The sequence below is a fragment of the Malaclemys terrapin genome, chromosome 3 (assembly GCF_027887155.1).
Source record: "Malaclemys terrapin pileata isolate rMalTer1 chromosome 3, rMalTer1.hap1, whole genome shotgun sequence".
Lineage (NCBI taxonomy): Eukaryota > Metazoa > Chordata > Testudines > Emydidae > Malaclemys > Malaclemys terrapin.
In genome coordinates, this window is record NC_071507.1 from 126,216,010 (window position 1) to 126,243,389 (window position 27,380).

A 27,380-nucleotide genomic window follows, 5' to 3' on the forward strand; every position below is an offset into this window, starting at 1 on the left:
CACAAGTAGGGCCCTACGAAATTCACGGCCATGAAAAATGTGTCATGGACCGTGAAATCTGATCTCCCATGTGAAATATGGTCTTCTGTGCTTTTACCGTAACTATCCAGATTTCATGGGGGAGACCAGCATTTCTCAGATTGGGGGGGCCTGACCCAAAAGAGTTGCGGGGGGGGGGGGGTCACAAGGTTATTGGGGAGGGTGGGGGTGCTGTACTGTCACCCTTACTTCCGCACTGGCTTCTGAGCTGGGCGGTCGGAGAGTAGCGGTTGTTGGCCAGCTGCCCAGCTCTGAAGGCAGCACTCCGCCAGCAGCAGTGCATAAGTAAGGGTAGCAGTACCACAACGCCCCCTACAATAACCTTGTGACTCCCCCCCCCCCCCCAATTCCTTTTTGGGTCAGGACCCCTACAATTATAACACTGAAATTTAAGATTAAAATAGCTGAAATCATGAAATTTATGATTTTTAAAATCCTATGACTCTGAAATTGACCAAAATGGACTGTGAACTTGGTAGGGTCTGATACATGAGAGCTCAGTCTCCTAACACTGTTTTGGGGTAATTATAACATACCTGTACTGTTTTTACCCTTAAATTAATGATATGTATTCTCAACCTCAAACTTCATTTTAATGTAGTTTGTCTTGGAGTAATTAAGAGAGAGGTTCCAATAGAAGGACACTGGACATTTTTGCTGAATGTATTTAGAGCAGACACATAGACCCTTAGGGTAGTGGGATTTAAACCTTTGTGCACTCTCCTGAAAGAAACCTGGGAAAAGTAGGTAAAACCCATCAAAACCAAAAAGTTAAGAATAGATTTTTATGATGTATTCAAATATTTTAAGCTTTGGGAAGTATATTTGCTGAAGTGTTTAAAATAAGTTGGAGACTGGTAAGCAGCCAAGATCTCCCAGGTTCACTGAGGATGCCCCTAAAGTTAATTGTAGCATTGTTCCCACCATTGATGTAGCATCAGTGTGTGGCTGGCCTGGACTAGCACTCTGATGTCTACCTCTGTCATTTAACCATGCTTTATAGGGGGAAAATGACACCTTGAACTCCATCTAGGAACTATTAAGCAGCCAATGTAGAGCAAAGAACTCTCAACCTGCAGCTGAGAAACTTTTTGTTCAGTAACAGGACGACTACATTCATCATCCATTTAAATTTTTGGGCTCAAGGTGTAGTCCCACTTGAAGTCTTGAGATAATAACAAAGGCATGAATTGTGGTAGCAAGGTCCACATCTGAAAGAAATGGTTGCAATTTCCTAGTCAGACACAGATAGAACATGCAACCCTGGATGTTGCTGTGATATGATAATCTAACCATTATTCCTTGCAGATTTACTGCACATTCTGTGCACCTCACCACTACTAGAATATTGTCCCTGATGTTGATCCTATCTTTTCCTTTGTTTGTTTTTATAAATTTAACTCTAATATATCGCCTTAGACCAACATACAGAATTCTGCTATCCCTTGGTGTTAACACTCTTCAAATACTTGTGATTATCAGTGTTTTTCAACTTTCAGCCAAGCTGTACATTTTAGTTAATATTCTTTATTCTTGTACTGACTTAAAACAAAATTCACACATTATAAGCCTTTGACTATATATTTATATTGTTTCCGCTTAGGAGGAAAACATTCTAACTATACTTTTTGTACGCAATTACTTATTCCTGGTTTGTTATTAAAGCCTGAAAGCATATTCTGATATTGTTTAAAAACAGTTACTACCCCCAGGTAGATTCAGCACTGATCTCATTTGCACGCCAAACAAAATTACTGTATGCCAAAGTAAAATGTTAGTCTGTCTGGACACTCAAAGTTGAGAACTGGATAGGCTTAAAAGGATACTTTAAAGGTATCTTGGGTCCAAATTAAGGTATTGTGGGTTTAACTATTACTACAATAAAATGTTTAAAATCTGTAATCAGAGCTTGAAAAATTTATCAATCTCTACTAACCTTGGACTAGGTTTGCTAGCTAAGGTGAAAAGTACATTTGCCACCAATCCACCCATAAACCACACCCCTTTTGTACTGCACTGAACTGTGACATGTCAATCCACTTTCTGTTTAACAAACTTAAACATTTGTGACACCAGGCTTGATCCTGACAGTGACTGAGTGCTCTGGCCCCAATATGGCAAAGTATTTATATCTATGCTAAAGCAATGGGACTACTCACATGCTTTGCTGGAGCTGGGACAGAGTGCACAGCACCTTGCAGGGTCATGACCTTACTATGACTTTCTTGCTTTTGTTTTATCTTCTTTCCCCTCCTCCTACTATCTTAGATCATGGTGTGTGTTTTCATATGTTGCTGTCAATGTCTGTTGCCTGATCTTGACAATTGTCATGTTAAAAACAAAACTAAAAAATTCAGTTTTTGCTTTTTCTAATTCAGTATTTATTTGACAGTCCATTGTTTTATTGTTTCCCCCAGGTCTTTATAATTTTATACTATTTTAACTCATATGAATATTAAAATCTTAACCACTCGTGCCTCATTATGACCATGATTTTTGAATCTCTTTAGTGGGCTAAAAGATACTAATAACTACAGGCTACTAAAACTTCCTATATTTTGTTAGTTTTTCTGCACTTTGTGAAACCACAAGGAAAACTGAAATAGCAAGGATCCAGTTTACATTTGCACCTCTGAGAGATGAAAAAGATCAGTTTTTTCTAAAGTGTGAAAGCAATGTGGCTAGATTTTGCCCTTAGTCATACACCACAGTATAGTTTCAATTCTGTAGATGAGAAACGGAACAGTTTTGCCACTGAGTGTAATATAGTGACTTGATACTGTCTAGAAAGTGTTTATAACCAAAACTGATTTTTATCCATTATTTTAGCCATCAGTGTTCTAAAAGTAGAGCATTATGACATGCTACAATAACATCTGTTATGCCCAAAGAGCACACTTGATTGAAATTTTTAAAGTAAACTTTAATTTTTCATTCTGTTCCTGTGTATGCAGTTTGCATTATTCCTCTGTTTCTTAACAGCAATACTTGGGTTTATTTATACTACAATTAGCACACTTATTTAGTACCCTTTTTAAACATTAAAATTGGCTAGTATGACTTTTTGGGTGAAGAGGGGTGTGTTTAAGGACTTTGGAGTCTGTAAGTTTAGTGCGGTGCCCCGAGGGTGTAGTTGGCTGGACAGCAGGTTCCAACTCTCTAAGGGGATTGCCAGATAGGTCTGTACCCTGAAAGTGTGCCTAAGGACCCAGAGATTGGGGCAGGGGCTAGGCTCTATTCAGGCTCCAGGAGCTTGAAACACCATGGGGATCCAGAATGGCAGAGGCTTGGATTTCCCTCTCAGCAGTCCAGGAGGGAGGGAAGGAAGAGGGCAGCTCTCATTTGGATCTGTGACAAAACTGTTGCTAAGAATTATTTGAAATAAGTAATAGGAAATCTTTATTAACTTAATATAGTATAGATGAGTGCTGCCAACTCAATTTTATCACAGATCTCACAAATATTTTGTGGTTTTCTCACAACCCCATCTCCTGAAGTAATAGGATTGAGTTTCTCAGGACTTGTCTACATGGGAAAATTTACCAGCATAATTATACCACTATAATTATATAACTCCCCATGTGGATACTTTTATTCTGGAGTAAGAGTGTTAGTCTGAGGCCAGAAGAGACCACTAGGTCATCTAGTTTGACCTCCTGTATGTAACAGACTACAAACATCATCCAGCATCCTTATGCTAAACCCAGCCACTGAAATGAAACCAAAGTGCTACAGCCCACAGTAGAGTAAGACTGTTATGTGTGTCAAGCAGAGAATAGGAGGGACCGAGATGCACCAGTGCTCGAGGCCCCTGCAGTGGTGGGGAAATGATAAAGTGAGATATACCCAGATAATCCTGGCAAGTGACACATGCTCCCATGCAGAAGAGAGAGACAAGGTCACTGCCAATCTGACCTTGGAGAAAATTCCTTCCCACTCCCCATAGGGCGATCACTTGGAGCCTGAGCATGTGAGCAAGAGCCAGTTAGTACCTGTGAGAGAGAAGGCTCGGTGCTACCTCAGAGCTCTGGCCTACCCTTCCCAATGTCCCATTTCCAGCTATGGCTATCCCTGATGCTTCAGAGGAAGGAGATTAAAATGTAACCCTTCTGCCAGTTGGAGCTGGCAGCAACCAGGGCTGGGTTCAATATCTATGGGTTCCTTTTCAACAATACAACACAGAACTGGCTCAAGCCCCGACCCAGTAACCTGCGAACATTACACACTACCCCTGGGCGCCTCTGAAAGGCAGTACTTCCCCACTTGCAAGCACAAAATCTGAGTGTAGAAAAGAAGCTTTTAATGAAAGGAGGGAAGTCACCTGACATTAATTAGGGAAAATACCACAAGCAGGACTCATAATCATAAAACTGTGAGCAGGACACCCTCATGTCTTCTGCCTCATGTTCTTGAGTTCTACAACCAAAAGTTCCTTTTCTGTGCCCCACTCTGCTCCCTCACCATACCCCACTCACTGTGGTTGTCCTTGGTCAGTGAGGACCCAGGGTCCAGAGGTGCATCTGTGTGAGTTCACCTCCCACATGGGGAAGAAAGCACCCTGTTTGCTCTGCCCATCTGAGTACTTGCTCTGGCTGGCTGGCTGGCTGCCAGCCACTGTTCCTCTTCGCTGGCCGCCTTGTCACCTGCTTGTTCCACTCTCCGGTCGCCACCTGCCTCTCTGCTGTGACCTCTGCAGGTCAGTCTCTTGAGTCCACCCAACTTTTAGTGATTATCAGCGCTTAGATTTTCAGCTCTTTGTGATGCAAGCTGGGCAGAAATGCTGTCCCACCACAAGTGTTTTCAGCTCTAGTGAGCACTTTGCATAACAAAAACTGGTATTGGAACCTATTTAGCTCTATTTTTGAATAGTGGAGAGGAACACTTTAAACCAAGGACCTTTAGAGAGAGTCCACACTCCTGTCTGGGACACCTATCTCCATTCCTATTATTTTCACGGGGATCTGGCAGTCAAGCCCTTGGCTTAGCAAGTCTCTTTCAGCTGAGGGTGACCCCTCAATTGGGACAGACTCAGCAGAGTTCTGTTCCCCTTTACTCATACAATAAAAAAGAGAACATTGATAACATTTCACTATTCCTCCATTCAGTACTAAAGTGATTCATAACTCAACACCAGCCAAATTTGATCACTTGGAGCAACACAGCTCCTGTCTGCTGGATACCTATGCAGAGTAGGTGTGTTCACATAAATACAGTTTGCTCCTGAAGTCTCTCCTCATCCCCAACTAATTGTCAGGGGAGAGTTCATTCAGACCCTGCTTACATCTAAAAAAACCCAAACAAACCCCAACCTCAAACCTTCGTGCAATACATTAGAGGGAAAAATCCCTTCCTGATTCCTGCCAGTGGCCAGCTGAAATGCTGAAGCATCAGCTTTAGGAATATGAGACGTAACTGTAAGTGAGCGGCAGGGCTGTTGAGTGCTGCCCAGGATATCACAAGCAATCTCATCATACAACTACACTCAAAAATTTGTGCAGTTAGCTTAAAACTAATTAAGCTGATTGCCCCCACAACTCCTAATTGGAGACTGTTGTTGAACTTCACCTGTCTGATGCTTCTCATGGAGATTTTCTGGGGTAGACAAGCCCTCAGCTAGTTTCTGGTCCTCTTGGTATTGGAGGGAAAACTTGACAACGTGAACCTCAATGACAACAACAACAACAACAAAAAAAGCAAATAAAAAGAACCTAACATTTATTATTTTTAAAAATGTCATGATTTTTGGAGGCTTGTCTGATGGAATGAAATCCAGAGCCTTTGAAGGCAATGGGAGTTTTGCCAGGATTTCACCATGATTATTTTGAATGCTTGGGTCAGGCTTGTTTGATGTGTTTTGTAGCATTTTATATTAAAACATATTATCTGCCTCTCCTAAAGCACTTTTTATAGAGCTAATGGAAATCAGGTGTCTCAGAGTAGTAAAGAACTATTTTAACATTATTTGTAAAGTTTTCTGGTGGAGAATATTCTGATAACCCTTCCAGATTTTAATTTGATACCTGATGTGCTAGCTATAATAAGTATTTCAAGTGCTCCAGAGTGAGACCTCTGCTGATCTTGGATAGCTTTTTGCTATGGAAAGAATTCAAGATTTTGGGCCCCGATCTTGCAAATGTTTATGTATGTGCTTAATTTTGCACATGAGAAGTCCTATTGACCACAAGTACTTAAAGTTAAGCTATGTGCATAAGTGTTGCAGGATCAGGATCTTTAACTTCATATCTGATCTGTCTCTTTATAGCCTTCATATAATACATTTTTTTGAACTGTTGCTAAGAAAAGTCTCATTGTGAGAACTTTCTTCATAACAGTGAAAGTACTAGAAATACCCAAAAGGAAATTGTACCTATTTTTTAAATAGAAGTAGAACATAAGTAACCCTGACTTCTAAATAACATTCAAGGTTTGTCAACGGGGCATATATTTTTACCAGAAATACTGCTGAAAGAAGAATGGGCCTCTTCACCTTGAATTGTCCCTTAGAATATATGTTAACTACTTATGCTAAACTATCTGTTCACTCTTGTATTTCGCTGTAACACTTTGGATATGTCTACCCAGCAATGTAAGCCTGCTCTAGGATTAGTGGGACTCGTAAGTTGACCCATGTCAGGGAACCATGGGATTGAGCATCTACACTGTATTTTAACCCTAGGTTAAAGATTTTCTGACCCATGCTTGAAGCTAGGGCTCTGGCGTCCAATCTGCAGTGTACAGACCAAAGTCAAAGTAACCATATCCCAGAGTGCCTAGTGCGCCCCCCGCAGTGTCGACACTCTAGCCCTACAACTGGGTTGCACTGTGGGAAAACTCTACTGCCCATCTTGTTTCCTAACTGACAGTGCTATTGATGGGACTCAGGAGCACATGAGTTCATAAACTGCATAATTAGCTCCTTTGGTGGCTGTCTCAATATAATGACTGCAATTTGAGAAGGCTTTATACTGCACTACCATCTAATCTGAGAATTGGGCCCCCACCGCATCCTGGGAGGCAGGGATAAGGGATCCCCAGGAGGCTGTGGGGAAGTTTTGGGGCTGGCTCCCACTCACCACCCTCACAATACATGCTGCCTGGACATCTCTCCACACACAGCCCCAAGGAAGGCGGCGGTGGGGCGTGTGTGTGTGTGTGTGTGTGTGTGTGTGTGTGTGTGTGAGTGGGAGCAAGGGACAGAGAGCAGAACGGGACCAAGAGGCTGCCCTGCAAGGAGGGGGAGCGGCAGGGCTCCCAGATCAGCACAGCTGGGGGAGGAATGACCCCCAATATCCTTAGACAGTCTGCGAACCCCAGATTGAGAATAAAAGACATTACTTCACCCACCATCTCTCTCTCTATTGGAAGGCATAGACATTTAAGTTGAAACCACAAAGATTTCTCATAGTGGGATAATGTCTTGCATCTCAGTCTTTCAGGTAATTATTTTCTTTTCAATAGTTTCTTCTGAACACTAGCCAGTTTTTTGTCTGTGGTGTTGCAAGAGAGTTCTTCCTTGGTCCTTTGTTATATTTTGGCCTGAAGTAAGGAAGCAGTTAGTGGGAATTAAATTGGTTTCTTTACTAGTTTATTTAAACTAGCTCTGAAAATATAACCACTCTCACCATCTTGCTTTCTTCTCTTTTCCATTTGTCATCTAAGCCCTTTCTGATGTTCAAGTAGGTATGGAGCAGTAACAATCTGGAAAGATCTCACCCATTTAGGAAAGCTAAATCCCTGTTCTATATCAGGAAACAGAGTAAGGCCCTAAAGCGCCTTCACACCTCTAGTCAATGTAATAGTATGCTGCTACTCTATCTTCAAAAGTAGAAAATGTGCCTTGTCTTCTCAGAGTTAATTGCACTCCATAGAGGGGATGATATTAGGAAAAGAAAGAATGGAAAACTCAGCTTTAGAAATGTACAAAGCCACTGCCTGGAGTAAAGTTTTCACATTCCACACACACAGTTCTGGCCTCAATGATTTCTGCATTTGGCTGCAGGATTCATAACCCACTCCAAGAACAGCATAAACAGTTTTTCAGTATTCAGTTATATATTTAATTAAAGTCCAAAGTTCATGGTCATGTGACTCTCTTTACAGTTATTAGACTTGTTAGAACTAGTAATCTGGATTTGTAGCAGTCTTCCAATCCCAGATTGGAAACTTTTTCCCTGTTAGTTAAGGAAGTTTCTGAGGTTCTGAGCTGCTGCAACCTAACCACCTCCTCTCAAAGCTGGTTGAAGAATTAGGCATTCTCGTCTTGTTCACATAGTATGTGGTACCTGAAGATTTTTTATTTAAAATAAATATTTAAGATATAAAATAATTAACAGAACATAGCTTTACACTTTTAATATGGATTTGAAGAGTAAACCAAATTTTACCCAGGACCTTGAACTTGGAGATGTTGTATTTACTTTTGGAAAATGGGATAAAACCAGACATACCAAACCCATGAAAAAAACACAGAAATTGGGCTTGTTTTTGGCTTAAGTGGTTTGTGAATTGCTTGTTGGCTAGTAGCTTGTTGCTTCTTTTTTTTTATTGGCTCCCAGCAAGCAGGGGCAAAGGGGGGGGGCAAGCACGGGAAAGTGGGGGAGAGAGTCAAGGATGCACAATGGGCCCACCACAGTCCCAGACTGCACAGCTGGGGGATCTAGTCACATAGTGTGTTGGGTGGAGTTCTTAGGGCTTGTTTTGGTCTTGTTTTGAAATGGAATTAGCTTGATTTTTGGCTTATTGTGAAAGTCGGGGTGCTTATTTACTGCGTGAAAGTTGGCAACTGTGCATAAAACCCCAAACCAGAACAGAAAGCTATAATTGAGTGGGGAGAACTGGGGTATCTGGGGATCTAACAGCACTGGAGTTGGGTGAAGGAAATATAGACTGCTGCAAACAAAGATTGTGTGTTTTGCTGATGAGATTGCAAAACATGTTTGCACAGGGCCTTCTGGCCAAGTTGCTAGAGCATTTATTTAAACTCACACATGCATCTGCTACATGTGAAGCTCCTATGAACTAGCTGTTAAAAAGGCTTAATTACTTTCTTATTTTAAAAAGCAGGTAGAGGCTCTTAAATGAGGATGGACGGAGATGATAGTTGATTGAGGGAATACATGACTTTCTAGAAAAAGTAATTTTTGTCAAACAAAAATACTGCTTTTTTTGTCTGGCAGAGAGAGGAGTAGAGGATGGAGGAGCTGAAAAGGGATCTCTCTTCCCTCACCCCATGTCCCCAGTAGTCATTGTGATGGCATCTGTATAACTGACCTCTGAAATGATCTGCCTGATGAATTGGGAAGTTATTAATAGTTACTTCGTAATTTAAAAACAGCTGCCTGGGCTGAACAGACGTCACCACTAGTGTCCTCAATAAGGGGCAGCTGAAGATCTAACCTTTTTCAGTGGGGTGCCAGCACTGAGGCGCAAGTAGAGCACACTCAGGGTTGCATCAGTGGATGTTTGCAGTGTAGTGTCAGAAAATGTTTCTCTGACGCATTTGGCTCCCAGCTGTAAATTCTGGGGGTTCCCAGTTGCTGCTGTGCATACCCGGCTCTCCCGGCCGTGCTCCCTGCCACAAGGGGAGCAGACTGACACCGGCAGACTGCGACTCGCAGGGGGACACGGCTGAGTGTCCCGTGTGCCCGGGCTCCTGCGGCACAAACTTCCCGTAGAACTGCAGCCCCTTCCCCAGTTCCCCTCCGCGACTCTTCTCCCAACCAGGGAGCTTCGCTCCGCCTCCCGGCCCCTCCGCCTCCCGCGCATTGGTGGCTGGCGGGAGAGGGGGCCGGGCTCCGGGCTCCGCTCGGCTTGTTTGTGTCTGTTCTACGGCTCCCCCGCCCTCGGGCGCTTCGCTTTAGCCTTGGCCTCGCCGCTGCCTTTGGCAGAGGGCGCCGCTGGCTGCAGAGGGGAGCTGGCTGCGCGCTCCCAGCCTGACCCGCGCTGTCCCTCCCGCAGGCATGAGGCTGGCGGCCACGGCCAGCCACAACCAGGCGTACGCAGTGCAGGGGCTGCTGTGCAACCACGGCACGAGCCGGGGTCGTAAGGTAAAGGTGGGGTGCTCGGGGTGGCCAGGCAACAAAGCGCGGGGGGAGGCTGTTTTCGTGACTGGTGTCACTTGTTTTGTTTGGTTTGTGCTGGGGTAGCTGGACAGTCCCTTGGCTCACCTGTGGGCTTCGCTTTGCCTTTTGTGGGCTACATGTTCTGCCTGTTCTCCGCCAAGCCTAGGTATGCACGTCTTTCAATGTCCCCTCCCTCGCGGAAGGGAGAGCCTCCCAGGTTGTGTGCTGCTTGCGCCTGTCCGCTTGTTTCCTAGTGGCTTGGTGTGTAACTGACGGGTGACTACCGCTAGGTGCAACGAAAAGACATTCAGAATTGGAAAATCGAGGCTGGAAAACCAGGACCAACATCCTATTACACTGTGGAGTGGCTTCCAAAGGGAAGTTGTGAAAGCCCCATCATTGGAGTTATTAAAAAGTGCCCAAAGCCAATCCCTGGGGATGCACTGTAGGGAACCATCCTTCACTGACCAGGAGGTTGACTAGGTTATGTAATAGGGCCCTTCTTTATCCTTTTCCTTGATATACAAGCACACTGGCTGTTGATTCAGATTTGTCATTAGTCTTCAGAGTTAATATACAGGTGGAATGCTTCTCAGCGCTCTTTAAAAACAAACAAAGCCACTAGGTAATTTCCTCCTTTGGATTTTCCAGTGTGCCAGTCTTTCCTGCATGTGTCTCGGATTATTAGCTTTTTGGGGCAGTGACTGTTGTCTTGTCAATTCTAAGTAAATAATATTGTTCCAGACCAGGGAACTTAACTGGGTCATATTTGCATGTGTAGGTTTATGTATTAGATATTAAGATACTGAACTTAAATAACTTTAAGATAATGACATAAAGCAGCACTGTCCAGAAAATATGACGGTAAAGATTGGTGCTTCATATTCAGAATTAAGTTTTCTGGTTTATTATTTGTGTTGCAGTCTTAATAGTATTTAAACTTTGTTTATTGCCTTCCAAAAGTATGCTGCTTCCCCCTAGTCTCCTTTCCCCTTCCTTAAAGCTACTGGTATTACAAGTTTTCCTTTGGAGCTGCTCCAGTGATCTTAATACATATTTATAAACTATTTTTAACATGCATATTACAGAGATGGCACAGAAGGTTTAGATACTGGTCCTTTTTAATCCAAGCCATTTGTGATCTGAGTTAATTTGAAACCAAGTGGAAACAGGTTGTGGTCTTGGTATAGTTCCATCACAAACCCAACTTCTTATAAACTTGTGCCAGCCTTTTACTAGAGAGGGGGAGTATGCTGGCATAACAGAAGTGCCATGGCTAAAACTTTATTTAGTTATATCTCCAGATGTCTATGTTAATATTTAATCTTAGAGGAGCCAAAAACCCCTATCAAACCCGATCAAAGTTATGCATCTTCACGTAGCTGAAGTTGACATACTTAGATCTACTTACCGCGCTGTCTTCACTGTGATAAGTCGACGGCTGATGCTCTCCCGTCAACTCCGCCTGCGCCTCTCGCCCTGGTGGAGTACTGGAGTGGATGGGAGCACGCTCAGCAGTCAATTTATCGTGTCTAGACTAGACGCGATAAGTGGACCCCCATTGGATCGATAGCTGCTCATCGATCCAGCGGGTAATATAGACAAACCTTTAGGAGCCTAAATCACTTGGATGCTTTTGGAAATGTGACCCTAAAAAAGTAGAAAAGATGCTAAAAAAGTATTTTTAATGTAGGCATGAAAGTATACCAATATAAGGTGATTCTCCATAAAAAGTGAATCCCGACAAAACTTAATTCTAGTCAAAATCATTCCTCTTGGAAATAAAATGTATTTGGCTCTTCTTAAAGACTGCTTCGTTTCTTTAGAACTTGTGATTTTTGAGGTGATTATGTCTGTATCCAGTGGCATTGGTACTTCATGAGGATGCAAAGAATTGGATGATAATTAATACTAATGTGGTTGAGTGAAGCAAATTATATTCCCACTCTCCCTACAATTTGTGAGGAAGTGTTCTGCTGTTTACGTTGTGTAAATACACAAATGTATCTTTCCCAGACTTGAAACATTTGACATTGTTACCGTACTCAAGGTAAAGAGACTGTGCATGACATCAGGGAAACAAACTGCAGACTGGTTTGTGGATGGTTTTCAGCTCATGAAAATGAGTAAGTTATTGCAAATTAACAATTGATAACAGTGCACTATCTGGTACATCACTCTGGTGACAGAACTATAACTGAGTATTGAGAGAGATTTTTATGGTAACAAGGGCAAATACAGCAGTGCTTTAATAGTTGGTAACCAGTGATGAGAACCAGTGGTCAGAGAAGATATGATAGAGTGAGTGCAAGTGTTGTAGCAATAGCTAGAGTTAAGGTGGTCTAGGCATTCCCATTCTAAAGGCCCTGTTTCATTTGCTCATAACTTCAGCCTTTTGGGATGAAATTTCCCATGTTTGGTCTTTGTCTAGGGGCAATGTGTTTTGTTTTAATGAGAGTAGAAATACATACTTTCTCCAAGTATTACACAGTTGTGACTTTTTTGGGAACATCTCTAATAATAAAGCAGCAAGACCTTGGAGCAGAACCCTGAAACTTGGTAGGAAGATAGCTCTTGGGCAGGAGAGGTGCCTTTTGTGTCTAAACCAAAAATGGTTTGATTTGGCAGTTTTGGGGCATTGAAAAGCCATATGTAGTTTGCAGGCACATGGTAGTTTTCTAACACTGGAATAATTATTTTCCAGCATTTTAAATGAAAGTGAGCTGCATGTGTGGATGTAGAATTTTGATATATGATTAAAACAAATGTACTAAACAAAATGTATCGAATGAGGCAGGGTGTGGTGAGAGAAGAGTGGTTATTCGGAAACCTAATTAATGTTGTGCACCTGCTGCATTAATTGTGCACCATTCAGCCTTCACTTTGAGGGCCAGATGCTCAGCTAGCATACATTTGCATAAACAAGTTTCCACCAGCTGAAAAACTTGCCCTGAGAGAGTCAGTCCATGGAAGGAGACCTTCTCTATGATGTTGGGCAAGTCACTTAAGGTACATCTATGCTGCAATCCAAGGTGTAATTGTAGCATGGGTAGACATACCCATGCTAGCATGGCTAAAAATAGCATTGTAGATGCAATGGCATAGACTTCAGTTTGGGCTGTATGAATATGCTGGGGACCCTGAGTACATACTCACATTGCTAGCCTGCACCTCAGCCTATGCCCCTGTGTCTATACTGCTAGTTTTAGCTGTTAAGTGTGGATATGTCTAGCCATGCTGCATTTATACTTTGGACACCAGTATAGGCATAGTCTCTCTCTCTCGGTTTTTCCGCTGTAAAATCAGGACAATAGGTACTTCACACAACACCTCAGTGAAATAATGGATATCTTCATTAGATGTGATTCACACAGATACTACAGTAATGGAGGCTGTGACCCAAGAACTCTCTAATGCTAACTGGCAAGAGAGTTACAGGAATGTCCTGATTCTGGAATATACATTCTGGTTCACCAAACAATGTCATGGGAGGTGTTAAATGAAAGACAGGGTCACTCTGGTCATTAATATCATTGTGAATTGTAAGCACAGATACTGTGTAAGGAGTTGTGTGTGTGTGTATATATATATATATATATATATACTGCAAATATGTTCTTAGAGTCTAGGTATGAGTCAACTGCAGAAATGAAAAAGATTTCTGTCAGACAAGACGTTTTGTTCACAGTGGATGCACACTTACATACAAAGTTATTGAAGAGATGTGAAGCCAACAGAGAGAGAACACAAAGAGTAGCTGGGGGTGGCTATGCTGTCTCTGAGTACAAGCAATAAACTTTGGGGGTATAAGTAGAACACAAAGATACCCCCTTATCCTGTACGAAGAAAGTAAACAATGTGTTTACCTTCATGAAAATGGGATCTCAGCCAACCGTGGCTGAAAAAAGCTGCAGAGGACTTCCGGGGTGAGAAATGTCTTTAGACATGAGGTTAACCTGTTTAGTTAAGTTTAGTCTCTAGAAAGCATGTTGTTTTATTTTTATATGTAACTGTTTGTTTCCTATATTCTTACTGTCACTTGAGTCTTAAGTCTTTGATGATAAACTTTATTCTTGTTTTCACTATATCTATCTATCTATCTATCTATCTATCTATCTATCTATCTATCTATCTATCTATCTATCTATCTAAATGCTGTGATATTAAGCTAGGTGCTGATCCTGAGTTGAATTGTACAAGCTGGTGTGTGCACTGTTCCCTTGGGGACAGCAGACCTGGTATTAATGTGAGTGTTCAGTGGATAAGGGGCTGGACACTACAGAGAAATGCTTCAAAGGGATTCTGGGACCAGGGTGCACCTATTGTTAAACTGTGAGGCAAAGTAAGGACAGGCAGAGCCAAGAGGAGATTGTGCTAGTGGCTAATGGGCTGGTGGTGTCAGGGAGCAGACACCCAGTTAAGCACAAGCAAGACTCCTTCATGCTGGAGGCAGTCCAAGGTACTCTGAGAACTGTCACAGGAGCTATGTAAATTTCATAGGTAGAGTGAGGTGAGACTCCTGTGTGATGTATATTGTAATGCACAAGGAGGTAAAGCTAAGGTGGCATTTTGTGACTTTCAGTGCTTAACTTTGCAACGTTAACATGCTTTTAAGATAGAGCAGACGTGACAGATGAAGAGATTTGCTATTGCTTATTTATATTGAAGTAGCACCGAAAGGCCCCAGTCATGGTTGGTATCATATTGTGCTAGATGCTGAACAAACATGGTCCATATCCCAAATAGTTTAGAGTAACTGGGATCATAAGTCATCATAGGAGAATTGCATGTTGGGGAGGGATTTGAAGGAGGAGAAAGTAGTAACTTTACAGTTAGATCGGGAGGGATTTCTATGGAGAAGAGAACAATATGGGTGGGAGACAGTTGGGGAGGTGAGGACAGGATACTTGAACTCAATGTGGTGGAAATGGAGGCCTAATGAAAAGCTTCTGAGACTGGAGTGACATGTTAGAGCTACAGGAAAGGCCTTTATGAGAAGGGGATCATTCTAAGGGTACATCTACACTACAGGGGGGAGTCGATTTAAGATACGCAAATTCAGCTACGTGAATAGCGTAGCTGAATTCGACGTATCGCAGCCGACTTACCCCGCTGTGAGGACGGCGGCAAAATCGACTTCTGCGGCTTTCTGTCAGCGGCGCTTACTCCCACCTCCGCTGGTGGAGTAAGAGCGCCGATTCGGGGATCGATTGTCGTGTCCCGATGGGACGCGATAAATCGATCCCTGAGAGGTCGATTTCTACACGCCGATTCAGGCGGGTAGTGTAGACCTAGCCTAAGTGTTAGTAAGAGACTGAAATTTACCTTGACAGTGTAGTATTTGAAACATTGGATACAGGGAAAATCTGAGTTAGATACAAGTGGTGATGAATATCAGAATGGAAACTGATTTTTTTTGTTTAAGTACACAATTTAAGGTCTAAAGGTACAGTAGAACCTCAGCATTACGAACTGACCAGTCAGCCACACACCTCATTTGGAACCAGAAGTATGCAATCAGGCAGTAGCAGAGATTTAAAAAAAAAAAAAAGCAGCTACAGTCCAGTACTGTTAAATGTAAACTACTAAAAAAATAAAGGGAAAGCAGCATTTTTCTTCTGCATAGTAAAGTTTCAAAACTGTATTAAGTCAATGTTCAGTTGTAAACTTTTGAAAGAACAACCATAATGTTTTGTTCAGAGTTACAAACAGCTTCCGATCTTGAGATATTTGCAACTCTGAGTTTCTGCTGTGACCTGTGTGGTATCTGAGACCCTCACAGTCTAACACGGCTGCTACTCTGAAACAGTCTCTAGTGCAGGGGTTGGCAACGTTCGGCACGCGGCTCGCCAGGGTAAGCACCCTGGCGGGCCGGGCCAGTTTTATTTACCTGCTGACGCGGCAGGTTTGGCCGATCACGGCCTCCACTGGCCGCGGTTCGCCGTCCCGGGCCAGTGGGGGCGGCGAGAAGCCGCGGCCAGCACATCGCTCACCCGCGCCACTTCTCGCCGCCCCCACTGGCCCGGGACGGCAAACCGCAGCCAGTGGGCACTGCGATCGGCCAAACCTGCCGTGTCAGCAGGTAAATAAAACTGGCCCGGCCCGCCAGGGTGCTTACCCTGGCGAGCCGCGTGCCGAACGTTGCCGACCCCTGCTCTAGTGTGTGTATTCTCAAAAAATCCTGCAAGTGCTGCTATTTTTACTTTACAGATGGGATCTGAGGCACAGAGATACTAAGTGGCCCATAGTCACAGAAGAAGTCTGTGCCAGAGCAGATTTGAACCCAGGTCTCTCAAGCCCTAACCACAGGGCCATCCTACCTCTCCCTTGTAGTGCTTTTTAAAAAGTTATGTTACATGAAGGTGTTCTCTCTCTTTAATTAAAAACAGCTATGTAAATAAACCTTCTTCCTGCAGCATAATCATTATGTTATGAGGGGACAAGAAAGTTGAAGATCAGGACTTGATGATATATTTTAGACTGTATTGGGCAAAATAAATTAGTAAGCTTATGAGTCTCAGATTGTAGAACTTTGAGACTTTCTTCCTGTAATTGTTCTGGGAAGGGAAAAGACTAAAATTTAGTTGTCCAAGAAGATTTTTCTCCTGTTGTGTGTGAGTTGGAAGCTAGGTTTAGAGACATCTGTTAAATTAAATGTTACATAAAGACCTTTTTATTTTCTCATTGTCACTTGGATGTAAGATCTTTCTTTAATTTATCAGTGTATGGTGGCCAGGACAAGAAGTAGCTGGTGTCTGTGGGGTAAGATCCTTTGGAGGATATAAATTCAGCCCAACTCTGACACACGTCGTATTACAGATTTAGTTGACAAGTGTAACATGTTTTTGAACTTTGTGACCTGCAGTAGGAAAAGGCTCCATCACAAGCGTATCCTTCCATGTAAGATTTGAAAAGATTAGTGGTAAGGACACCTTTTAGTTAACCCTTTCCCCAAGTATAACTCAAGAAATGAAAACATCTGATTTAAGAAGAGGCAGATTAGACAAATAGAATCTTGAGATCACATAAGGGTACCATGGACAAGGGTCAGTATTAATTCACTCTGCAGTCTGAAGCTTGTTTGTAGCTTTTTTCTATTAGGGAAAAGTTCAGGAACTGTAGTTGATGGATAAAGTTACTAGACTTTTCAAGACAGATCAAGGTTATTATAAACAAGTCACAAGCACCAGTCTTGCTTATTATTGGTCTTTTTTTTCTTGTATTTGAATAATATTTCTGTTTGTGTAAATTCATTGCATGTAAATGAAAGCTTAGGCAGCAACTTATCTAAAATAAGACCAGTTTACTTCTAGGAGCCACATTCTCCCCTAAAATAACATGGGTTTTTTACCCACGAAAGCTTATGCCCAAATAAATCTGTTAGTCTTTAAGGTGCCACCGGACTCCTCATTGTTTTTGTGGATACAGACTAACATGGCTACCCCCGATACCATTTTCCCCTAAGAACATCCAAGTAATTCCCTTTGAAGTACATGGTTGTTACCTGGATACTGAGAGGATAACTGGGCCTCAAAATTCCCAGGTGTAACAGATTTAATATTAAGCTTCCTTCAGTTGAGCAGGTAGAATAAAAATAACCAGTGGTTGTGATATGGATAACTCTAATCTCTTAGGTATTGAGATAAATTGTCTGTGTTTCAGCAAAAGTTTTGTGGTAAACTTTTCTTCTTCAGGTTGGATGCAATTACCTGTCTTTCTCTCTGTCAACTTAAATAGCTCATTAACGTCTCTTAAGTTTTTGTTTGCTTGCTTTTTATTTGCAGATACCTTTAGCGATTCACACACATCACTAAGGTTGAAAAAAACAATTGGGTTAAGGTTACAGCTGTTTCATTTCCTGACAGATGCACAGAGATTGGTATGTTGGTTTACTGCAGATGTGCAGACGTGCATCAATCTCATTTTGCATCAGTGACATATCACATGACTGGCTGCTGTGTACTGAACAAATTGTTCTGGACACTCTGCCAAGTATTTTATGCAAAATTAAGGTTTTCAGTGAAGCGGGTTTTATTGTTTTTAACCAGAGCAGTATGATATACCGTAAACAAGTATGGTTAGTTATGAAGCATGAGTAGAAAAATAACTGCATGAGTACAGAGTGTACCACTAAAACAAGCTCAGCTCTGTTTGTTTGGTGAATTTTTTTCTTCCTTGAAGCCACAGCTGAATTGTTTATAGCTGAAAACTGAGATGGTGTAATTCTCTTTTCTAGGAACTTGGAATTAGAATTCCTAGACCGCTGGGACATGGACCAAGCAGATTCATCCCAGAGAAGGAGGTATGTTGTTTGCAAGTACACAGTGAGCTGTATGCTTTTAAGGTAAAGTCATGTAGGACCCACATGGTTTTAGAACAGCTGTTGATCTGCAAAATATTTTGCACACTGTTGATCATAATAAATCAGCATCTGACTGGCAATGGTTCTGCTAAACTAGAAAGCAGTAATGGCCATGTGGAATTCTGGAATTTCATGGCACTTTTACACAACCATATTTTACAAAAGAAAAGCAGAGTTGTTTTTCGTAGTGATAATAACTTGCCCTGTCCCATATGCAGTATTCAAATGTGGGCTGGCTCCTCTTACTGGTCCACAAAGGAGCCTCTATCCCAGGGGTGGGCAAACTTTTTGACCTGAGGGCCACATCTGGAAATAGAAATTGTATGACCGGCCATGAATGCTCACAAAATTGGAGTTGGGGTGCAGGAGGGGGTGAAGGCTCTGGTTTGGGGTGTGGGCTCTGGGGTGGGGCCAGAAATGAGGAGTTCAGGGTGCAGGAGGGGCCTCCAGTGAGGGGGGGCAGTGAGGGCTTCATCTGGGGGTGCGGGCTTTGGGGTGGGGCTGGGGATGATGAGTTTAGGGTGTAGGAGGGTGCTCCGGGCTGGCACCGAAGGGTTTGGAGGATAGGAGGGGGATCAGGGCTGGGGCAGGAGGTTGGCATGCGGGAAGGGGTGCAGGCTCTGGCTGGGGGTGCGGACTCTGGGATGGTGTTGGGGATGAGAGGTTTGGGGTGCAGGAGGGTGCTCTGGGCTGGGATCGAGGGGTTTGGAGTGCGGGAAGGGGGATCAGGGCTGTGGCAGGGGGTTGGGGTCCGGAAGGGGTGCAGGCTCCGGGCGGCACTTACCTCAAGCAGCTCCCAGAAGCAGCAGCATGTCCCTACGCGGAGGCACAGCTAGGTGGCTCTTCATGCTACCCCATCTGCAGGCACTGCCCCTGCGGTTCCTGGTCAGTGGGAGCTGCGGGGCTGGCGCTTGGGCAGCATGCAGAGCGGAGCCCCCTGGCTGCCCCTACATGTAGGAGCCAGAGGGAGGCCATGCCGCTGCTTCTGTGAGCCGCTTGGAGTGGCCCCCAACCCTGCTCCTCAGCTGGAACGCCGGAGCAGGGCAAGCCCCAGACCCTGCTCCCCAGCCAGAGCTTGAGGGCTGGATTAAAACGGCTGGCGGGCCGTAGTTTGTCACCCCTGCTCTATCCCTTAGTTCTGGTGATGGTTGTTATTTTTCTTATGAGCTCTTAAACTTCTGTTCATTTGGAGAACTGGTATCATTCCTTCAGCTCAAAGAGCATGTGATAGAGCTCTTTCAGTGCTGCTCCATGAATGGATTGGCAGGAGAGACTGGTGTAACAAGAGGATTTATTGATGTGACTGTGGTCAGTTTTCTGAGAAGTTTGAAGTCTTAATCCTGGGTTTCCCAGGTAGCACTTAACTTTTTTTTTTTCTTAACTAACATTTACGCCTTTTATAGATACTATGATTACCCCTCACTACACTCCGCTGTGTTTGCTGCTGTTTTCCGCACCGGCTAAGCTATGCTCTGAGAGTAGTGTGAACTGGCCCTGCCAGAGATACACGTATTCTTATTACCTACATGCAATCTGAATTTCAGGGCTCCACCTTAAAATGTCACATGCAATACCCTCATACTTAACTAGGATTTCAAAAGAAACTTACTAAACATTAGATTCACAGTTAGCAGAATGGACCCCCAAAACCTAATTGGGGCTTCTGAGAACTATGTGATATAAATATTTAATCATAATTTTGTTGATTATATTTTGGAAAACCGTTTCTAAAGCCCTCTTTTTAATTCAATCAGATTCTTCAAGTGGGAAATGAAGATGCCCAGATGCATACATTGTTTGCAGATTCTTTTGCTACTTTGGGCCGTTTGGACAACATCACCTTAGTGATGGTTTTCCACCCGCAGTATCTAGGAAGCTTTCTGAAAACTCAGCACTATCTACTGCAGATGGATGGCCCATTGCCTCTTCATTACCGACACTACATAGGGATAATGGTATGTTGGAGTGCAGAGCAGCAAGCACAAATAGCCATTTTGGCAACTTTCTTTAATCCTTTTTACAACAGATGTTAACTACATTTTGTTGTTTCAGCTGAGGGAAGGCCTTTCAACGTATGTTAAGGGAAATGCCGGAGTAATTACCTAAAGTATTTTGAGTTTTATAGAACACTATCTTTGTTTTCTTTTCTAAATACAGTTTTATGAGATCGGTGCTTACGGTCTAAATGCTCATGCTTTCAAAAAGAATGGGAAGAGGAAAAAAGATAATCTTAGTGTCATATGAATAGGAAGATTATTTTGCCATCAGATTCCTGTGTACCTCAAATCTGTTTTTTAAGCCAGGCTTTTAACAATCTGTGTCTTGTCCAGCACACCTCTATATAAATAACTTTATCATTGTCAGAATTTCATAATCTTCAGATTATAACCAAATTTCATGTTAGATTCCAAAATTGTCATAATTAACTGTTACAGGTGTAGAGTGTAGTCTCCACTGTGCCAATGCAGCAGTCTGTGTCCATTTAAGTTTTCTTGAAACTCTGAGCCTTATCGAAACTAGCAATGGAAATTGTTATTCTTTGAGTAAACCATGTGTAATCACCTTCCTTACTGGAAAAGTGCCAGTTTTTCTGGCTTTTACCGACAGAACTTTAGAATCAGCTTCCCACAAGCCAATTTTAGATTAGATTTTAAAGATGCAAAATCAAAACACTGTTATGGTGAATATGAATGAAAGATGTTCAGTTGTATATTCTTAAGAGGAATAATTGAAACAAGCTACAGTGTTAATCATAAGTTGTTTTAATTAGAGATTTTGACCAGTGCAAAATCTTACATGTAATGATGATTTGCATCATTGCTACGAGCTAATTTGCAAAGATTCTTTTGCATTATTATTTATTTTTTCCTTCTAGGCTGCAGCAAGACATCAGTGCTCCTATCTAGTTAACCTCCATGTTAATGACTTCCTTCATGTTGGAGGAGACCCCAAATGGCTGAATGGCCTAGAGAATGCACCTCACAAACTGCAAAATTTAGGAGAATTGAATAAAATATTGGCTCATCGGCCCTGGCTTATCACCAAAGAGCATATTGAGGTTAGTCTTCTCTTATGCAACATCTTACGCATCCTTACTACATTAAATGCAGTCTACATTTCTTGGGGCTGAGGAGGAAGCTCATTTTTTTCCTAGTGGCTTTATTTACATTTTGTAGCTGAAATACTGTAATCGTTATGGAAATGACATATCATGAACTCAAAATAATTACTGGTCTCCTCTCACTGAGCAGAGTTCTTATTTAGAAAGCAATTCTACTGGTACTTTGGAAGAACTGCATGTTAATGTACCACAGTGTGACTCTGGCAGCCCTGATATATAACCCTCAGTAGGACGGACATGTGTTACTTAAAATGTGATGGTACGTCACTGGCATATAGCACCTGATTTTGTAGGCTCTACTTGGGGCTGTGTGGAGCCCATGTTTAAAATGGCTGAGGCTCTGAGTGATCCAACTTGAGACTTAAAAGTAGAGGGTGCATGTTCAGATACGTACCTTCTTAAAACAAGATTATTATACATTTCTCTTGAACTTTTTCAAGATGGTGTTAGGGCATTAGAATAGGTGAAGATCAGCACATTTTAACTGAATTATTGAAAACTATGTATTTTGAACCTAGAGACTCCGGTCTACTGTATATGCATCTGAAATGTACATATTTCTCTTCCGATTCCATGACACTCTCACACTTAAGCAACTTTTTAAAAGCAAATTTTATATATAAAAACAGTAGTAGCAATAACCTGAAGTATAATGCTCTCCTTCTAAAGCCACTCTCTGCCTCCCTGCCTAACAGCTGCTGTTTTAGAGCAGCTCTTCCTGCTGCTGCTTTTCACTCACCAGAGAAAGGAGGAAGAGTGTGTTACTTTCTCTGAGAAACATCTGCCAGGTGGGGAAGCAGAGGCTGGCCTTGCAGGAGGGGAAGAAGCATACTCTTTGCAAAGGCTAAGAACTCCCCACTTGTTCCTGTCTGAAAGGGAAGCTGGGGTTTAAAGCACCCTGTGAGTGACCGATAATTCTTCCCATGTGGAGCCACTGGGGAAGATGGAGTCTTGAGCCCTGTTTCACCTCCAGACTTTCTTTAGGCAGCTTATTCGCCAGGCAGGGCCGGCTCCAGGCACCAGCTTCTCAAGCAGGTGCTTGGGGTGGCGGCTCCAGAGAGGGGCGGCACGTCCAGGTATTCGGCGGCAATTCGGCGGATGGTCCCTCACTCCGCCTGGGAGCGAAGGACCTCCCGCCGAATTGCCGCCGCAGATCGCGATCGTGGCTTTTTTGTTTGTTTGTTTTGGCTGCTTGGGGCGGCCAAAACCCTGGAGCCGGCCCTGTCGCCAGGAACTGCCTGGGCCTTTCCGAGATTGCAGAGATGGGCTAAAACCATCCAATTTCTGCCTGTGCAAGCCGAACTTGAAGGTTTGAGTAGAAGCGTTGTTTTATTAATGGTATGAAATTGAAAAACCAGCCAGCCCGACTTTAGTGGAAACCTGAAAGCAAAATGAAGCCACTTCAACTGATCCAAATGCTATTTTTTGGCAAAAAGTCATCTGCTATTTGGCTTACCCATGTGACCTCATTACCACAGCTCCCTTCCTTCTTCTATCAATGGCTTATCAGTAATAAAACCAGCAATGCAAGGATTGATTATGGCAGTATTATGGGGTGTGGGAAGGAGGGAGGTATTAGTCTCTTGAAATTAATAATATAATGAGGATGTGGCCAGTTGCTTCCTAACTTGTTGGTTTGACCCCTTACCTCACTCTCTGTTTGGCCCTTTTCAAGGGTAAGCTCTGCATTTGTCTGTGCAGCTTCTAGCTGACTGAGGAAAGACATAGCGAGAGCTTGAATGCTAGAAGAATGGCTTCTTTCCAGAGAACAAGTCATTGACAAGTGCATTAAAAAGTTTGGGGGACTAGGCTGATTAGGTTGATGAAGTTTCTGAGCCACCAATACAGTTTTTTAAAAACAATCTTGTGTTGTGTTTCTTTTAAAGCAACTTCTGAAGACAGAAGAGCATAGCTGGTCCCTGGCAGAGCTGATCCACGCAGTTGTTCTCCTTACACACTACCATTCACTTGCTTCTTTCACATTTGGCTGTGGAATCAGCCCAGAAATTCATTGTGAGGGTGGCCACACCTTCAAGCTCCCCTCTGTCAGTAACTATTGCATCTGTGATATTACAAATGGCAACCATGGAGTGGATGAAACTCATGTCAGCCCAGCTGGAAGCATTTCAGTAAGGATCTGTTACCATCTAGGAGTTTGAGCATATAACAGTCTCCAGTTTTAACAAGTTCATACTGTGGTGTTTCTGCATTAATCCAATAGGTGGATGAGATCTAGTTCTGCATCTCCATTTCACCCAACTTTAGTGGCACAATAGAGTGATTTACCCACAGTGTGGATGAACTTGGATGAGGGTTAGGTGGCTTAAGCTCAATTTAGATCAAACTGAAATGATAATTTGGGGGAAGCTATCAGAAGTGGCAGTTATCTCTGTCCCCTCAGTTGAGGGTGTCTGCCTTCCATTTGTCATTCCAGTTGGCAAACTGGGGGTTTAGTTGGTCACCCTGCAGCCTCTAAATGTCCAAACAGCAGCAGTCGCCAAGGTTCCTTTTTTCATCTGTGCTTTGCTGGAGGATGAAAACCTCTTCCTTTAACATGAGACCCAAACTCTACACCCACAGACCATTCAGAATCTTCTGAATGCATTTACATTAGGCAGTACGTCTTGCCCATTACTGCTCCCTGATCTGCATTGGTTTTTCAGCTGGCTATCCTTTGCAGTTAAAAGTCAAAGATCATGATTTCAGGTTTGGGTGCTGGTTAACTCTTGAAGACCTTGGTATAAACAGAAGAGATCTGGTGGTGCAGGGCATTTCAGTGTGGGCTCCTTGACTCTGGAACTGCCCCCTGCCATCTTGAGAAGAGTCTGGGTTTGTGGATGATAAGGGCACAATGCAAGACACCTATTTACCCAGGCTTTCCCTGGAAGAGCAAGCATACTATGTGAGGCAGAGAGGAAGTGGAGGACTGATTGGGCAAAGGTGGGAAAATTGAAGATAAGGATTTTATTTGCTGTAGCTTGGGGGATTTTTGTTTTAGAGTTCCTTTTTAATGGATATTGAGCCAATAAAATTTGTATTTATGATTTGAACAGTACCCAGAGTCATAATGCACTTATTTTGACTTGTTATTTTATTTACAAAGTGGGAGACTAAATCTTTAATACAATCAGACTAGCGCTCTTAGATCAGTATATCTCTACATAAGAAGAGTTCTGGTCTTTCTAGAAAATATTTTTTTTTTTAAAAAGATGCAAATCAAGGCTGGAGTATGAGCTTTAACTTTAACTTTAACTTTAAACTTTTGGCTTGACAGTTTGTATCACAACTGTCATGTTCTAGTATATAGAGCAATAAAGTGTGTGTGTGTGTTTTAATTTTAAGACTACAGAATCTTTCTGTGAAGTTGAAGCACTTATGGAGAAAATGAAGAAGCTACAAGAGTGCAGAGATGAAGAGGAAGCCAGCCAAGAGGAGATGGCCACACGTTTTGAGAGAGAGAAGAGAGAAAGCATGTCTGTGTGTTGTTCAGGTAAAAATACATAAGTGGTGATTATTTAGACTTAACTAAATGTGTTTGAGAAATCAACCTACTTTTAACATCTACCAGTTACTTAAAAAGTGGTATTTTTGTTGTTTTATTGCACAAACAAAAACTTAATTTAAAAAGGATTATGGTTAGAGAAGTGATATATATATATATATATATATATATATATATATATATATATATATATATATATATATATATATATATATATTAAACCCTTAAAAGCAAGGAGGTGCCAAATTGTGTGGCATCTCTTAAACATACCATAATGCCCACTAACAGCCTCCATATCTTCACAAGGAACTTAATTTTGCCTCCAACAGATAAGAAAATGCTACTCAATTACTCTCCTACAGTGTAATGTAAAACCTAATTACCTCAGCTACAGTAGCAAATATTAAACACTGATGTGCACAAGTTGAAGGTGGGGTGTGTTGTTTTTCAGGGAAATACAAGATTGTTCTTAAGGTCTGCTACAAGCCTAATGTTATTCTGGGTTCTTCCACAGAAACTCTCTCCAAATTAAAATGTGGTTTGTAAGAGCTAGAGCTCTGTTTCCTTGAACTTTTGATCCAAAAAATCCACTTACTGCCCATGAAATTCTGAAAAAAAAGTAGACGCAAGATGTTTGATACTTGTGGATTTTGCATATATATATATATATGAAAGAAGTTGGATTTTTCCTTCAAGGAATTGCCTCTAGAGATACATACTCTTGCAATTGTATGAGGCTGTACATATCCAGAACCTTTCAAATTAGTCTAAAGAGGTTGTGTTATACCTTACAGACAATCTGCACTTTTTAAGTGAAACTATGCTTATCCCACAGCTGCCGCAGTTCCTAATTGCTTACCCAGAGAAGAACTCTGATAAGCAGAGGATAAAGGATGAATAAACTGTTGAGCCAATTTCTTTGGATTAGTTTCTTGAATGTCTGGAAAGGACTGGTACACTGGGTGCTATCACTATTCAGGCAACTACACCCGTGTTCCCCCTCCGTGGTCGCTCGAGTGCACCTACTTTAGGCACTTGGTTCCTCAGCCATCACCTCTCTTGAGCAGACACCCATGTCTCTCTCCCTCCTGACCAGGGTTTTTCCAAGCTGCACTGTTCCCTGCCTGCACTCTGATATCCTCAGCAAGCCAGATTGCTTAAACAGGCCAGTGCCTGTGCTTTGCTTTCTCTCTGAAGGCTATGAACAGCTGTACTACAAGCTACCACATAGCTTTTACTAAATAAGCACATTTATTCTTAAGATGAAAGCATTACAGAAAAAACAGTAAAAGAACCTACACGCATACTAAAAAGCTTATCAGAGATCACCACAGCTTAACCTTGGGTGTGGTAGGTGTCAGTCCTTCAAACCCACAACCGGGTTTCCCTGTGGTTACAAGTTCATAACTGATTCAGATTTAGAACTAGAACCCAGACTGGGCAGAACAACTGTTTCTTTATACAGCTTGGGCCTTTGATGGTGGCCTTCAGTAACCGGTAATCAGCAGACAAAGACCCTCTTCTCAGGTCGTAGCTTCAAAAGGCTAGTTTTTTTTCATAATAGGAGTTGGGGAATATGCATTCACCTCTTCCTAGATATTCCCCAGGAAAATAATTTAATGGTTTTTATTCTAAAAGCCCATTCTTGTCTGGCACATTGTTTGAACCTCCCCGTCTCACATATCACCACCCCCTTTAGAGGTTACATACAGTCTTGGCCCACAGTAATACATAGATCATTCATTTAATATAATGGACCCCAAAGATACTTGAACTTAATTTAGTACGGTCTCCCAAGGATATTGCAGGAAATTGCCATATCTTTCACAGGTTCTATCATAAATTACTAACTTCTCCAGTTACTACTAGGTAACCAAGTTTTGCAAGAGTTCCCTGTATTAGGATTGTTTCTTATGGGGTGGGAGAGACGAGTGGGAGGTGTTATCTTGACATATTGTACTGTCGAGTGAGAGAATCCACAATAGCTTCACAGGTGCTCTTCTATTTTTGTTTTCTTGCTGGAATATGCTGAGATTAATTTGTGAAACTCCTACTGTTTACTTTAACAGAGGATGAGGAATCAGCGCCGACAAGAGATGTATCTCGCCACTTTGAGGATACAAGCTATGGGTATAAAGACTTCTCCAGACATGGAATGCATGTGCCTACATTCCGTGTTCAGGTAATAGAAAAGTGATCGGTAACCAGCATCAGAAAATGTGTACAATCAGAGTGTTAAATTATGTCAATTACTTTGCATCAAAACTCGTCACTAGCTCTAACTATTGCCTGGAG

General features: G+C 42.4%; 1 protein-coding gene across 7 annotated transcripts in view; it reads left to right on the plus strand.

Annotated features, from left to right (window-relative positions):
• SESN1 (sestrin 1) overlaps positions 1 to 27,380 on the plus strand; it is a 127,555-nt gene that overhangs the window by 85,307 nt on the left and 14,868 nt on the right. For 2 of the 7 annotated variants that reach the window (XM_054021739.1, XM_054021740.1), the window contains exons 2-7: positions 18,337 to 18,402; positions 20,217 to 20,417; positions 21,338 to 21,520; positions 23,470 to 23,712; positions 24,926 to 25,073; positions 27,155 to 27,267. In XM_054021739.1, coding sequence (XP_053877714.1) covers positions 18,337 to 18,402; positions 20,217 to 20,417; positions 21,338 to 21,520; positions 23,470 to 23,712; positions 24,926 to 25,073; positions 27,155 to 27,267 — 954 coding nt within the window. Of the gene's footprint in view, positions 1 to 9,657; positions 10,086 to 10,639; positions 10,726 to 18,336; positions 18,403 to 20,216; positions 20,418 to 21,337; positions 21,521 to 23,469; positions 23,713 to 24,925; positions 25,074 to 27,154; positions 27,268 to 27,380 lie in introns of those variants that run through there. The other 5 variants (XM_054021741.1, XM_054021744.1, XM_054021745.1 and 2 more) reach the window with 5 other exon arrangements.